Source organism: Microcaecilia unicolor, chromosome 6 (assembly GCF_901765095.1).
Source record: "Microcaecilia unicolor chromosome 6, aMicUni1.1, whole genome shotgun sequence".
Taxonomy (NCBI): domain Eukaryota; kingdom Metazoa; phylum Chordata; class Amphibia; order Gymnophiona; family Siphonopidae; genus Microcaecilia; species Microcaecilia unicolor.
In genome coordinates this window covers 329,675,817-329,690,346 of record NC_044036.1, presented here as the reverse complement: position 1 = coordinate 329,690,346, position 14,530 = coordinate 329,675,817, and the positions used below count along the sequence as shown (strand labels likewise).

The 14,530-nt window shown below is 46.5% G+C and overlaps 1 protein-coding gene across 2 annotated transcripts in view; it reads left to right on the top strand.

Moving 5' to 3' along the window:
• The window catches only part of PITPNC1 (phosphatidylinositol transfer protein cytoplasmic 1), a 393,300-nt gene that overhangs the window by 237,432 nt on the left and 141,338 nt on the right, over window positions 1-14,530 (top strand). For both annotated transcript variants that reach the window (XM_030208446.1, XM_030208447.1), the window contains exon 2: window positions 305-453. In XM_030208446.1, the coding sequence (XP_030064306.1) occupies window positions 305-453 (149 nt within the window). The remainder of the gene's footprint in view (window positions 1-304; window positions 454-14,530) is intronic.

The window sequence follows — 14,530 nt, the reverse complement described above, 5'->3', positions numbered from 1 at the left end:
ATGATAATGTATAATTATTATGATTGATATTATTAACTTTGTACCTTCTTCCATGCAATCCAGGAAACAACACCTGTCTGTCAAGGCTGTACAGGTTGCCTAATAGGTTTTGAAGTATTAAACTATTAACATTTTGACATTCTCTTTGGAAGAAAGTTCCTGTGTGCGTCAAAGTGATTACTAAGTCCTAGAAAATGATTCCAGGTCCAAAACGTCTGCTGCCTCTATTTTCTTCTCAGAATGAGAGTTAGAGAAGCGCTGGGATATGTAGACCTAAGGTTTGTCTTCTGTGTTTTGTTTTCAGTACAGAATTGGGCAGTTGTACATGATCAGTAAGCACAGCCATGAGCAGAGTGACCGTGGAGAAGGAGTGGAGGTCGTTCAGAATGAACCTTACGATGACCCGGTGCATGGCAGGGGCCAGTTAACAGAGAAACGAGTATATCTCAACAGGTGAGCATAGTGCATGATGAAGCTGTTAGTGGGTTTGTCTTCTTACGTTATCTACCGTAGAAAAACATTCTAAAAAGCATTTGGGAGGGAAAAAAAACAGTCTGATGCTCTTGTATTAGGCTTAATTTAGCAGCTCCCCTAGAAGAGGTGATGGTTTGTTTTTAACTGGTGGGCCGATGATCAGAAGCAAATGCAAGCACTAGAGGCTGTTAGCGCCGACGTTTGCTACCGCCCCATGATCAGAGCCCCCGAGCGTGTGAAACAACTCGCTCGCGGGTTCTGAACGCAACTAGCATGCAAATGCAAGCAAAACAGGGCTCTTAGCGCAAGTAGCATGCAGATGCATGCTAAACCTATTCATCCCCAATGATCAGCGACCCGTGCGCCAAAGAGCTGGCGTTAGGGTTTGCAGACCATTGGGGAGGAATGGTGAACCCTGTCCAGCATGCATTTGTATGCTAGCTGGATCCCATTCCCCCCAATGCAGCAACCCTTCGCAGGAACCGACGACCCGACCGATGACCGCCCCCCCCCCCCAGCATTGGTAAGAAGTCCCTGGTGGCCCAGTGGGCCGCGGCCAATCCTCCCACCCCCCCTACCTTGAGTTGGAGTAGAGAGGTGTAGACATGTGTGTTGGACACGCGCAGGTCCATTTTTCATCGTACCTGCAAAAAAAGGCTTTTTTCTTTTTGTCCAAAAATGGATGTGTGGCAAAATAAAAATTGGCGCGCGTCCATTTTGGGCCTGAGACCTTACTGCCACCCTTTGTCCTAGCGGTAAAGTCTCATGTGGTAACCAGGCGGTAATGGTCTAGGCGCATGCAATGCCAATTACCGCCTGCTTAGCGCTCAGTGGACACGTGTAAAAAAATGAAATTACCTCCCGGGCCACATGGTAGCCGGGCGGTAGTTCAAAATTGATGTGCTTAGGATGCGTGGCACGCGCCTACGCAGCTTAGTAAAAGGGGCCCCCAAATGTAGGAATGGGAAGTGGCGACAGTCCTCTGGTGCCTATGAAAATTTGTCATTGGATGGAGTTGCCTATGTTTCTTTATGCCTATATGTGGACCTGTCTAGAGATTTGTCTTTCTGACACCTTCCTCCTGATGCATTTTCATACCTGTAATGCCAACCTCACGGAAAGGAAGTGGAGCTAAAAAAAAAAACCTTCAATGTCCTGGGTGGCAACTTCAAAAGGAGATAAGGGTGTCACAGGATCCACATCATTGGATCCAGTTTATTGATATGACTTGATACGGCCATGGAATAGGCTGTTTTAGCTATTCTAGAGACCTACACATTTCTCTGAGCGATCATCAACGTGCCGATAGATTATACAGATCACAGAGTTTCTGGGCATAGTGCATTATGGTCCCCTGATACAGGCACATACCGAAACACGGCTGCGTCAAACTGGTTCCAATAGCTCTTTTTGGCCATCTCCGCCTTTTCTTCTTCTACATGGAGTTCTGGTATGTTCCGTGGCCAACGCTCTCTTCCAGAGGCCTGAGGTTCTACCTCAACAGCACAACATTCTCTTAAACTCATCAGGACAGAAGAAAGACCATGCTGAGACAGGCCCAGGTCCATCAAGCCCTCTGTCCTGTTTCCGATAGTGGCTAGTTCAGGTCACAAGTGCTCAGCGGATCCTAAATTTGGCCCTGAGAGAGCCTAGTTTCCATATCTTCTTTTTTCACACAGGCTCTAGTAGTGAAGCTTGGACTAAGAATGTGGCCTCACCCAGGTCAGCCAAAGGGGCTGTTGCAGTCCAGTGTTTGACCTATTGCGTGCGTGACTATAAATGCTTTGAGAACAGGGGGGGGGGGGGTGGTGGTGTAAGAATTGAATGAGCGTCAAAAAATATTTAGCTTTTCTCATGGGCTCCATTATGGCTTACCAGAATAACATTTCTGTAACCTTCTAGACCAGGCTGTTTTTATTGCTCAGAGTATTCCATTTTTCTGTGCTTTGTTTTATTGTTAAGAACAATTTTTTTAAATTACATTTGTACCCTGTACTTTCCCACTCATGGCAGGCTCAATGCGGCTTACATGGGGCAATGGAGGGTTAAGTGACTTGCCCAGAGTCACAAGAAGCTGCCTGTGCCTGAAGTGGGAATTGAACTCAGTTCCTCAGGACCAAGGTCCACCACCCTAACCACTAGGCCACTCCTCCACTGTTGCTACTATTTGAGATTCTACATGGAATGTTGCTATTCCACTAGCAACATTCCATGTAGAAGTCGGCCCTTGCAGATCACCAATGTGGCCGTGCAGGCTTCTGCTTCTGTGAGTCTGACGTCCTGCACGTACTTGCAGGACGTCAGACTCACAGAAACAGCAGCCTTCTACATGGAATGTTGCTAGTGGAATAGCAACATTCCATGTAGAATCCCCAATAGTAGCAACATTCCATGTAGAATCTCCAATAGTATCTATTTTATTTTGTTACATTTGTACCCTGCGCTTTCCCACTCATGGCAGGCTCAATGCGGCTTACATGGGGCAATGGAGGGTTAAGTGACTTGCCCAGAGTCACATCTGATAAAGGTGTCTGTTCCATAAGTCTAAGAAATTTGATACCAAAGTGGAGTATTTTGTGGGATCAAATTAAGCAGCAAATGGCAATTTCATAAACTAATTTGATAAAACCTAAAAATAATGTTGCTTTATTTGTTAACAGCCTCGATGTGATAACCAAAGGTGGAATATCAAAATGAACGGGTTAAAGTTATACCCGTGATGGTCTTGTCTTCACTTCAGTTCATGTGCCCCTGAAATTAGTATTGGCATGATGTGTCCAGTGTCACTGCGGTGGCCTCCTCCCATCAGAAGGACTGCAGTGAACCTTTAGCAGGCAGCTGACTCTGCAAGATTCAGTAGCCAGTCATGGGAATTGCCAGGTGCTCTTCTAACGACAAGCGTTGCAATTAAGAATGGCCGCTAAGTAAACAATGAGGTCCCCAAGGCAGCAAAAAAAAAGAAAATGGCAATCTCCAAAGATTTGATAGGAACAAAATATCATAGCTTTCAGGAGGTCTCCTGTTGCCCTATCATGGCAGTTGCAGGGCTTTCTTTGAGGGGGTACTTGGGGGTACTGAGTACCGGCACCGTTTCCGTTGTCTGCTAAAATTGACCCCAAGTTTTAATGAAAGAGCTCAGGCTCTACACGCCAGTTCTGCCTTTCGTAGATTCTATGACTGGTTGCAGGGGGGCTGGCTATTCTGGGGTGGGGTCCCAAAGTGCTCACCCCAACCCTGAAGGGTGGCCTGGCATTTGAGTACCGGCACCTTTTTTGCTAGAAAAAACACAGTGGGCAGTTGTATCTTCTCTTTGGGTGAGAAATTAGTGTCACGGGATCAACGACACTTCCAGGGCATAAAGGATGCAGTTAATCACCGCTTCAGACACTGCAAAAGGTATAGTAGCTCGTGTGTTGCAATGTCTTATGAGTTATGACTGGTGATGCGTTTGAAAATTGCTTTTCTCTCTCTCTCTCTCTCTCTCTCTCTCTCATTTTCTGCCATTTTCCAAAGCCTGCATCTTTTTATTGCGTTTCTCAGAATTGGTACCAGTGCAGTAATGCTACTGACAATCAGTAACATCTGTGGAGCTTTCCTGCCCCCACCCACCCCCACTCTGACATTTACTTACAGTTCAATGCAAAAGTGCAATTCAGCTTAACTCAAAAGGTAGGGGACATGGGGGGTCACTATTCCCTGGAAATTTTCACACCCAAACAGTGCTGCAGAAATTTGCAACCGTCTCCATGCTGTTTTAATACAAAGACTGGGAAAATATGTGAATGCAAAACTGGCACCATTTTTAGTGGTGAATTTGCTTCCTGTCTGACCAGATGCTGTTTAAGAACCGGTTAAACCCTTTTCATCTGTGCCAAATGTAGCCAGGGGCCATGGACAGCTTATAATGTCATAGGATAGCTTGTGCAGGGAGTGATTCGTCCATTGCATTCTGGGATTTGTAGTTTTTGTTTGTTAAAAAAAATTGGAACCGTAAGCCTGGGTGGAACAAATAATGAAACCAAGCCTACCTACCGTGTTTCCCCGAAAATAAGACAGTGTCTTATATTAATTTTTGCTCCCAAAGATGCGCTAGGTCTTATTTTCAGGGGATGTCTTATTCGGGAGTAGTAGGGGGACCGTGGCGGTCGGGAACAGTATTGAAGTGGGGGGGGGGGGCGGTATACTGCAGGAGTAGGCCACGGCTCGCCTATCTGCCCACAGTGACCGCAGGACTCGAGCGGAGCAGAGCCGCCATGGCCGGGCTGGGAATGGAGGAGGGGTATGCACTAGGGAAGGTAATGGAATGTGGGGCCGGGCTGCTCTGGCTGGGGGTCTCGGGAGATTGTGAGAGGGCTTAGGGCGCAGGATCATCCCTACCGTATTACAAACGTTAAAAAAAAATTCTACGGTAGCTCCGTTCCCCGTTGGTGGCGCTTTATGCGCTCCTCCTGTACATTCGCAACACTTTCCGTCCTTCTAGTCTGACTTAGCCCTTGGGCGATGGAGCAGCGCCGAAAGGGCTCGGTTACTCATTTTCTTTCCTTTTATTATCTCTGCAAGGGGGATGTTTTTTTTCTTTCCGGGCTCACTTAGTTGATCTTCAAAAAAACGTGAAGGAGGATGGTAGGAGTCCGCTGGACGATAGAATTTCCACCTCAGTCTTGTTTCTTGCATTTCTTTAATGTTATTTCGTCTTTGGGTTGCAGCGAAAAAAATTAAGGTTTCTGTGTCCATGTCCCATCGGGGCCAAACAAAAACTTTGCTAGGTCTTACTTTCGGGGGAGGCCTTATATTTAGCAATTCAGCAAAACCTCAACTAGGTCTTATTTTCAGGGGATGTCTTATTTTCGGGGAAACAGGGTAGTCTCTCCCATTATATATAGAGTAGTCCCACTGGACCAGACCCGACAAGAAATCAGATAACTCCAGAATGACTTCAGTTTTTAAACAATTCCCTTAACCTCCCCCTCCCCCCCCCCCCAAAAAAAAACAGATGATTAAGGAGCTCTGCTTTTATACCCTGATTATTCACAGTGCTGGAGCCGAGATTCAGCCACTGTTGAATAATGTGACTTTTTCCTTTCAGACAAATGGTAAAAAAAAAAAAACAACCCTCAGCTGCATTCATAAATCTAAAAGAAAAGAAGTGAAATCCATTAATGGACTAGTCGTTTACCCAAAAGTAAGAATCAGCATATGAAAGCAACAAAATATGACATACGTTTTGAGTTAAAAGCCATCAATATTTTTACCCAGATTAAAACAATGTTCATTTTGAAACAAAGAGGCTAGTTAAAAATCATGACTCAGGTCAATAAAATCAGTCCTGTTTCCCTCATGTTTCCAAGCTCGTCGTTGCTCTGAAGCCACAAACTGCGGCGAAATAACACAGCGAAAGTTGTGAATTGTAGCAAACCACACCAAGATTTGTGACTTCTGACGTTAAGAGCCAGGCAGGACGCCAGTCAGTTTCCCCGCACACAGGGCCAGTGCAAGGAATTGGGGTGGGGCCCTTTTACCAAGCTGCGGTAAAAAGGGCACTGCAATAGCGGTGGTGGCCATTTTTGCCACGCACTGTACCGCAGTGGGTAAAAAGGCTGCAAAAATACATGGCCATGTGGTAAGATTGCTCTCACCATGTGGCCATGCAGGAGGGAACACTTACCACCACCCACTGAGGGGGCAGTAAGGGCTCCCACGCAAACCTGACAGTAATCGCCATGCAAAAAAAATTCAAGCCCTATTTTCCCCAGCGCATGAAATGGCGCGTGCTGAGACCGGAACTAACACCAACCGGTGCCTGCGTTGGGCCGATGGTACCTCCAAATTGGCATGCAGTAAGTCCGCTATAGGCTTACCACCACTCCCCAGGGTGCCTTAGAAGAAACTTCAGCCTTATCCCACCCCCCTCATTAATGTCAGGCCCCTAATCTGCCCCCCACCCCCGGAAGTCTCTGTCAGGAGGATTTGGAATTTGTGATTAGATTAGGTCTCTGTCAGGGGAGGAGGTTGGAATTTGCAATCTGAGGGTTGAGTCTTTGTGTGTGGTGGGGGAGGGGAGATTGGGAACTGGTAGTACCACCGCTGGTAGCCGTCATCTGTTAACGCATACAAATGCGATGGCAGAAGAGAGGGTCAAAGCACATACACAGAAACAAAAAAATATAGCACCAAGGGCCTTCAAGTATGGGTTAGTCAAAAGTCCTTTATTGATCGACTAGACACGAGCCGTGTTTCGGCATCATTATGCCTGCGTCAGGGGTCTGAATAAGAGAAATCATGCAGAAATACTAACATAAACAATTGAACAGTCATATTGTGTATATATAGAGGGGCATTTTTGAAAGGGACGTCCAAGTTGCGATTTGGACGTCCTTGCAAAACAGCGAAATCCAGGGGCGGGGAAAACCTGTATTTTCGAAACAAGATGGATGTCCATCTTTCTTTTCGAAAATACCGTCAGGGATGTCCAAATCCTTAAATTTGGACATCCCTAGATTTGGTCGTCCCTAGACATGGACGGTTCTGACTTTCGGCTATTTTCAAAACCAAAGACGTCCATGTCAAAAACAACCAAATGCAAGCCATTTGGTCATGGGAGGAGCCAACATTTGTAGTGCACTGGTCCCCCTGACATGCCAGGACACCAACCGAGCACCCTAGGGGGCACTGCAGTGGACTTCATAAATTGCTCCCAGGTACATAGCTCCCTTACCTTGTGTGCTGAGCCCCCCAAAACCCACTGCCCCCACCTGTACACCACTACCATAGCCCTTACGGGTGAAGGAGGCACCTAGTTGTGGGTACAGTGGGTTTGTGGTGGGTTTTGGAGAGCTCGCTGTTTCCTCCAGAAATGTAACAGGTGGGGGGGGGGTATGGGCCTGGGTCTGCCTGTCTGAAGTGCACTGCAGTACCCAGTAAAACTGCTCCAGGGACCTACATGCGCTGTCATGGACCTGAGTATGACATCTGAGGCTGGCATAGAGGCTGGCACGACATATTTTTAAATGTTTTTTGAGGGTGGGAGGGGGTTAGTGACCACTGGGGCAGTAAGGGTAGGTCATCCCCGATTCTCTCCGGTGGTCATCTGGTCATTTCGGGCACCTTTTTATGCCATAATCGTAAGAAAAACAGGTCCGGGTGAAACCGTCTGTCAGGGACGTCCTTGTTTTTTTCGATTATGGGTCAAAGACATCCAAATGTTAGTCACACCCAATTCCCGCCTTCACTACGCCTCCGACACGACCCCTTGAACTTTGGACGTCCTTGCGACGGACTGCAGTTGGAGACGTCCTAAATCGAGCTTCGATTATACCGATTTGGACGTCCCTGGGAGAAGGACGTCCATCTTCCGATTTATGTCAAAAGATGGACACCCTTCTCTTTCGAAAATGAGCCCAATAGTGTGAACCAAATACATGCGTATAGTGCTTAATAAACCAAAGTGCAAATAGAGTTGAACAAACAGACTGGAATAGAAGGTCTCATAAACAGAATGGAACATGTGAGAAAGTGACTGATGAAAATGAATGTGTGAGCAAAAGCAGATCCTGCGCCAACCCTTTCATAAAACAGTCGCCTCCCATACGTGTACTGTGTAGTGTACGAGGATAGGCTAGAAAATAGATATAAATAGAAAATCAATATCTGCATGTGAATAGACTGTAAAGGTCTAACATACAAGCTAACGCATGCGTCAACCTTTTCCTACCTGAGCACGCAATTCTGGAACGCGCTGCCGCGCAACTTAAAAACGATCTATGAACTAATTAACTTCCGCAAAATACTGAAGACCCATCTCCTTAGCAAAGCATACCACAAAGACCAACAAATATGAACTCCTATACATATATTCAGAACTGCCTTTTTACTTGTTCTATTTGTTAATCTACTATTATGTTCCCAAGACCCCTCTATTATACTAAATGTATGCTTTCTTATATATGTCCACTATCCATGATGTATTGTAAGCCACATTGAGCCTGCAAAGAGGTGGGAAAATGTGGGATACAAATGCAATCAAACATATAAATGGCAAGAGGCGTACTCACTCGCAAATGCGCAGTAGAGACCCTCTTTGTCCTGCCCCCGGGTCAATACGTGATGACGGGGGCATGACAGAGAGGGAACCTGCGCACATGCGAGTGAGGGAACCGCCTTCGCCACCGCTCCTCCCCCCCAGGGTTGCCGCTACCGCTCCCCCCACCCACCCGGAGTTGCCGCCACCCACCCTCCACCCGGGCCGGGTACCTGGCTTCACTATTCAAACCGCTGGAACACAGCACACAGCTCATCTGAGCTGCCGTTGGCCTTCCTTACCTGCCTGTGTCCCGCCCCCGCCGACGTTACGTCACACGAGGGCGGAACACACGCAGAGAAGAAGGAAAGCGGACGGCAGCTCAGATGAGTTGTGTGCTGCGTTCCGGCGGTTTGAATAGTGAAGCCAGGTACCCGGCCCGGGTGGAGGGGTGGTGGAGGGGACTCCGGGGGGGGGGGCAACCTATCCGGGGGGGGCCCTTCACCCCCCCCCCCCCTCCTTTACTAGCCCGTTTTTACGGGCTCAACGGCTAGTAAATAAATAAATAAATAAATAAAATACAGTGAGAAATCATGTGTATGTGATAGTGGGTTCAATTTTACCAAATCAATTGTAATCGGGCTCTTGAAAAATATATCATATATAATCAGATGAGCTGAAATATATAATTCCAGCAAAAAAGATAGTAAATTGTCATAAAAAATCCAGAAATAGCAAACTCCATGTTGCGGTTTTATGCCGTAAAGAAGATTTGCGCACAAGTGCAGACATGGACGTATATTATTAGCAGTGACGTAGCCACAGGTGGGGCTGGGTGGGCGGGGCCCACCCACTTAGGGCTCAGGCCCATCCAGCAGTAGCACACGGTAATGAAAATGCTGCTCTCCACAATACTGGCACCTTCGCATGCTCAGTTTTCAGCGCATGCCTGCTGCAGACTACCAAGGTGGAGACTGGAGAGAAGCATTTTCCCACCAGCTGAGATATTTTTTTGATGTGGGGGTGGGGGTGGGGGAGAGAACATTTGGTGCCCACCCACTTCTTGCCTAGGCCCACCCAAAATCAGCTGTCTGGCTACGCCCGTGATTATTAGCACTCCAAACTAATTGTACAGCGCCTTTAATTTTCTAGCTTCTTTAATATGCGCCATAAGAACACAGACCCGAAATAAAACAAATTCCTTGCCTTTAAAAACATATGCTAGAATAAAAATATACTGTAGCTTTCCAACTTGCAAATTTACTTTGTACTAAAAGGCTAACTGCCAAAAAGCAGAACTCGTACACTGTGAGTATATATTACAATCGATCTCAAAAATGTCCAGGCCAGCACCAAAACTACTACTACTACTATTTATCATTTCTACAGCGCTACTAGATGTACGCAGCGCTGTGCACTGAACATGAAGAGACAGTCCCTGCTCGACAGAGCTTACAATCTAATCAAGACAGACAAACAAGACAAATAAGGGATAAGGACAAAGAGTAGCAAGATTTTGGAATCCCAAAGAGTAGCAACATTCCATGCAGAATCTCAGAGTAACAAGATTCCGGAATCCCAAAGAGTAGCAAGATTCCGGAATCCCAATCACCACTACTACTTATCATTTCTATAGCGCTACTAGACGTACGCAGCGTTGTGCACTGAACATGAAGAGACAGTCCTTGCTCGACACAGTCCCTGCTCGACAGAGCTTACAATCTAATCAAGACAGACAAACAAGACAAATAATAAGGACAAAGAGTAGCAAGATTCCAGAATCCCAGAGCAGCAAGATTTCGGAATCCCAAAGAGTAGCAAGATTCCAGAATGCCAAAGACTACTACTACTACTTATTCTATAGCGCCACTAGACGTTTGCAGCGCTGTGCACTCACCATTTAAGAGACAGTCCCTGCTCGACAGAGCTTACAATCTTATTAGGACAGACAAACAGGACAAATAAGGGATAAGGGAATTACTAAGGTGGAATGATAAAACATGGGTACTGAACAAGTGAGTAAGGGTTAGGAGTTAAAAGCAGCATCAAAAAGGTGGGCTTTTAGCATAGATTTGAAGACGGCCAGAGATGGAGCTTGACGTACCGGCTCAGGAAGTCTATTCCAGGCATATGGTGCAGCAAGATAAAAGGAACGGAGTCTGGAGTTAGCGGTGGAGGAGAAGGGTGCAGATAAGAGAGATTTACAAAATCATCAGACTCAGTACCAGTGAATATGCTCACCACTTGTTTTATCACTCCTTTATCAGATATCTTTGTTTACATTCAACTTTTCTATTTTTAACAACCTGTTACTATGGTTTGGTCATTTGTATGTTCAATATAAATGGCTCTTTTAGTGAGTCTGATGATTTTTTGGCGCTGGCCCCATGTTTTTTTTAGATCAAATTGTAATATATACCCACTGTGCATGAGTTCTGCTTTTTGGTGGTTAGTGTTGTCCTGTGCACTAAGGGGTCCCTTTGGCCTGCGGTAGTGTGGATGCATGTTTTTGGCATGTGCTGGGCTATTTTTTTACCGCAGCTGGGAAAGAAGGCATTTTTTTAATAGGGTAGTAAATGGCCCTGTGCTAAAATTAAAAGTAGCTATTCACAGCCTGAGCCCTTACCACCACCCGTGGACCTAGCGGTAAGCTGGTAATCAGGCAGCATTTACCAGTGTGGCTGCACTGCAGATTATCGCCGGGAATGCCCCCACGGTAGAAAATAGAAAATTACATTCTACCGCTGGAAACAGCGTGCGCCAACTTCTAAACTACCGCAGTGCACTCGCACTACCCCTGCAGTTGTGACAATTTGGCTACCCGCAAGTTATCCCTACCGCTGCTTAGTAAAAGGACCCCTAAATGCGGGGTAAGTTCCCTGCATTCACCACGCAGCCTTGCACTTACCGCATGGTAATTTTGGTGTTAACTGTACTGTAAGTGCAAAACTTACCATGGTTTATTAGAAAGGCCTCTAAATTTGGTGTGTGTGTGTGTGTTTCAGGGGCGTAGCCAGACTTTGACGGGAGGGGGGGTCCAGAGCCCCAGGTGAAGGGGCACATTTTAGGCCCCCCCCCCCCGGCGCCGCCAACACCCCTGCCCACTGCCACCAACTTTCACCCCCCTCCCTCCGCCGCCGCCACAACCCTCTTCTTCCCGCCGCCTACCCTCTCCCGCTGTCTACCTTTGCTGGCGGGGGACCCCAACCCCCACCAGCCGAAGTCCTCTTCTCGGCCGCAAAGCGTTGCCGAATGATCTGATCAAGTTTGAATCTGTTTCTGTGCGTGCGTCTGACGTCCTGCACGTACAACGTGCAGGACGTCAGACGCATGCACAGAAACTTGATCAGATCATTCAGCAAGCAACGCTGCGCGGCCGAGGAGAGAACTTCGGCTGGTGGGGTTTGGGGTCCCCCGCCAGCAAAGTTAGGTGATGGCGGCGGGGGAGGGTTGGCAGTGGGAAGGGGGCTCGGGAGGGTCACGGCAGGGGGGTCCAGGGCCAAATCTATGGGGGCCCAGGCCCCCGTGGCCCCATAATAGCTACGCCCCTGGTGTGTGTGTGTGTATCATACGCACTCAAACAATCAGGACAGTTCCAGAAGTCGTTTACACAGGTAAATGGGCTGTTTGGCAATTGCTCACCTTTCCTGCAGGTAAAACACACACATTGATGGTTCTTTGAGTTTGTTTAGCTGTCAGGGTCTATTGTTTTGCTCAACTGCAGCTGCTCTGTGCTACTTCCCAGAAGCTGCTGCCCTAGGCGACTGCCTAATCTTGCATAATGGTTGGGCCAGCCCTGCCTGTGCATGCCTCTTCTGTGGAAGATGTTTCCCTTCCAGTTTTTTTAGGAAATGAAACCCTCGGGCTGCTCAGGCAAAAGCTGTGCTGTTTCAAAACTGTGCAAGCAAGGTGACTTTCAGAAACATCTGCTATTTTCATCCAGTGCGGAAATCCGAACCGTTCTTTCCTGAGTGGACTTTTCAGCCGACTTTCCCTTCGGTGCTTCTTCCTTTATCCATAAAGGTGCCTGAAAGACCTGACTTGGCGAGGTTTCGTTACAGCATTAGGAGGAGTAGCCTAGTGGTTAGTGCAGCGGACTTTGATCCTGGGGAACTGGGTTTGATTCCCACTGCAGCTCCTTGTGACTCTGGGAAAGTCACTTAACCCTCCATTGCCCCAGGTAGAAATAATACCTGTATATACTGTCTAAACCTCTTTGAATGTAGTTGCAAAAACCACAGAAAGGCAGTATATCAAGTCCCATTAACAAGATTCCATGCACAATCTCAAAGAGTAGCAACATTCCATTTAGAACCACAAAGAACAGCAAGATTCCAGAATCTCAAAGAATAGTGGAGGAAGTGCAGCGGACATTGATCCTGGGAACTGTGTTCGATTTCCCGCTGCAGCTCCTTGTGACTCTGGGCAAGTCACTTAACCCTCCATTGCCCCAGGTACAAATAAATACCCGTATATACTATGTAAACCTCTTTGAATGTAGTTGCAAAAACCACAGAAAGGCGGTATATCAAGTCCCATTCCCTTCCCTTCGTTACAGCAGATTATAAACACAAGCCCTGTACATGAACCCGCAAGCATCCTGACTCGGCTCACGTCTTCCCATGTGTGTTGATCACCTCTCTAAAATCTGTAATGCATTGCACCAAAAAAGGGAGATGTCAGCTATAAATCTGCCTCAATGCCTCTGAAAATGATGGTATCTTTATATACTTCTATGATTCATTGTTAAAATGAAAATGTAACCGGTAATCTGTATAGATAATGCGAGGTATAGATCTGTGAAATGAAACAAAATAAACACGGGAGATTTAGCAGATGACCATTTGATCCATTCGGTCTGACCAGAAGTCTCTGCCCACACTGCTCTCACTCTGCTTGGCACATTTCCGTGACCTTGCTATTCCCGACTGCGCTACGAGATGTTCCATCTGTCAGCTGTACATGCTTGACTGCCGTCCTCCATTTTACTGATAGCTAGGAAGGTAGCCAAATTATCCATTGGATTGGATTGGATTTAATGATTTCATATACCGCGCAATATTTGGAGTGGTTTACAACCAAATTATACATTACAGCATCTTCAAATTACACAACTACAACACTGAAAAGCAAAGTACATTAATGCAGCAAAAAGTCAACTAAAATATTACTACTACTACTACTATTTAGCATTTCTATAGCGCTACAAGGCATACGCAGCGCTGCACAAACATAGAAGAAAGACAGTCCCTGCTCAAAGAGCTTACAATCTAATAGACAAAAAATAAATAAAGTAAGCAAATCAAATCAATTAATGTGAACGGGAAGGAAGAGAGGAGGGTAGGTGGAGGCGAGTGGTTACAAGTGGTTACGAGTCAAAAGCAATGTTAAAGAGGTGGGCTTTCAGTCTAGATTTAAAGGTGGCCAAGGAAGGGGCAAGACGTAGGGGCTCAGGAAGTTTATTCCAGGCGTAGGGTGCAGCGAGACAGAAGGCGCGAAGTCTGGAGTTGCCCTCCATTGCCCCAGGTACAAATAAGTACCTGTATATACTGTCTAAACCTCTTTGAATGTAGTTGCAAAAACCACAGAAAGGCAGTATATCAAGTCCCATTAACAAGATTCCATGCACAATCTCAAAGAGTAGCAACATTCCATTCAGAATCCTAAGTACATAAGTATTGCCATACTGGGACAGACCATCAAGCCCAGCATCCTGTTTCCAACAGTGGCCAATGCAGGTCGCAAGTATTACTACTACTACTACTATTTAGCATTTCTATAGCGCTACAAGGCATACGCAGCGCTGCACAAACATAGAAGAAAGACAGTCCCTGCTCAAAGAGCTTAGACAAAAAAAAAAATAAAGTGAGCAAATCAAATCAATTAATGTGTACAGGAAGGAGGAGGGTAGGTGGAGGCAGGTGGTTACAAGTGGTTACGAGTCAAAAGCAATGTTAAAGAGCTGGGCTTTCAGTCTAGATTTAAAGGTGGCCAAGGAAGGGGCAAGACGTAGGGGCTCAGGAAGTTTATTCCAGGCGT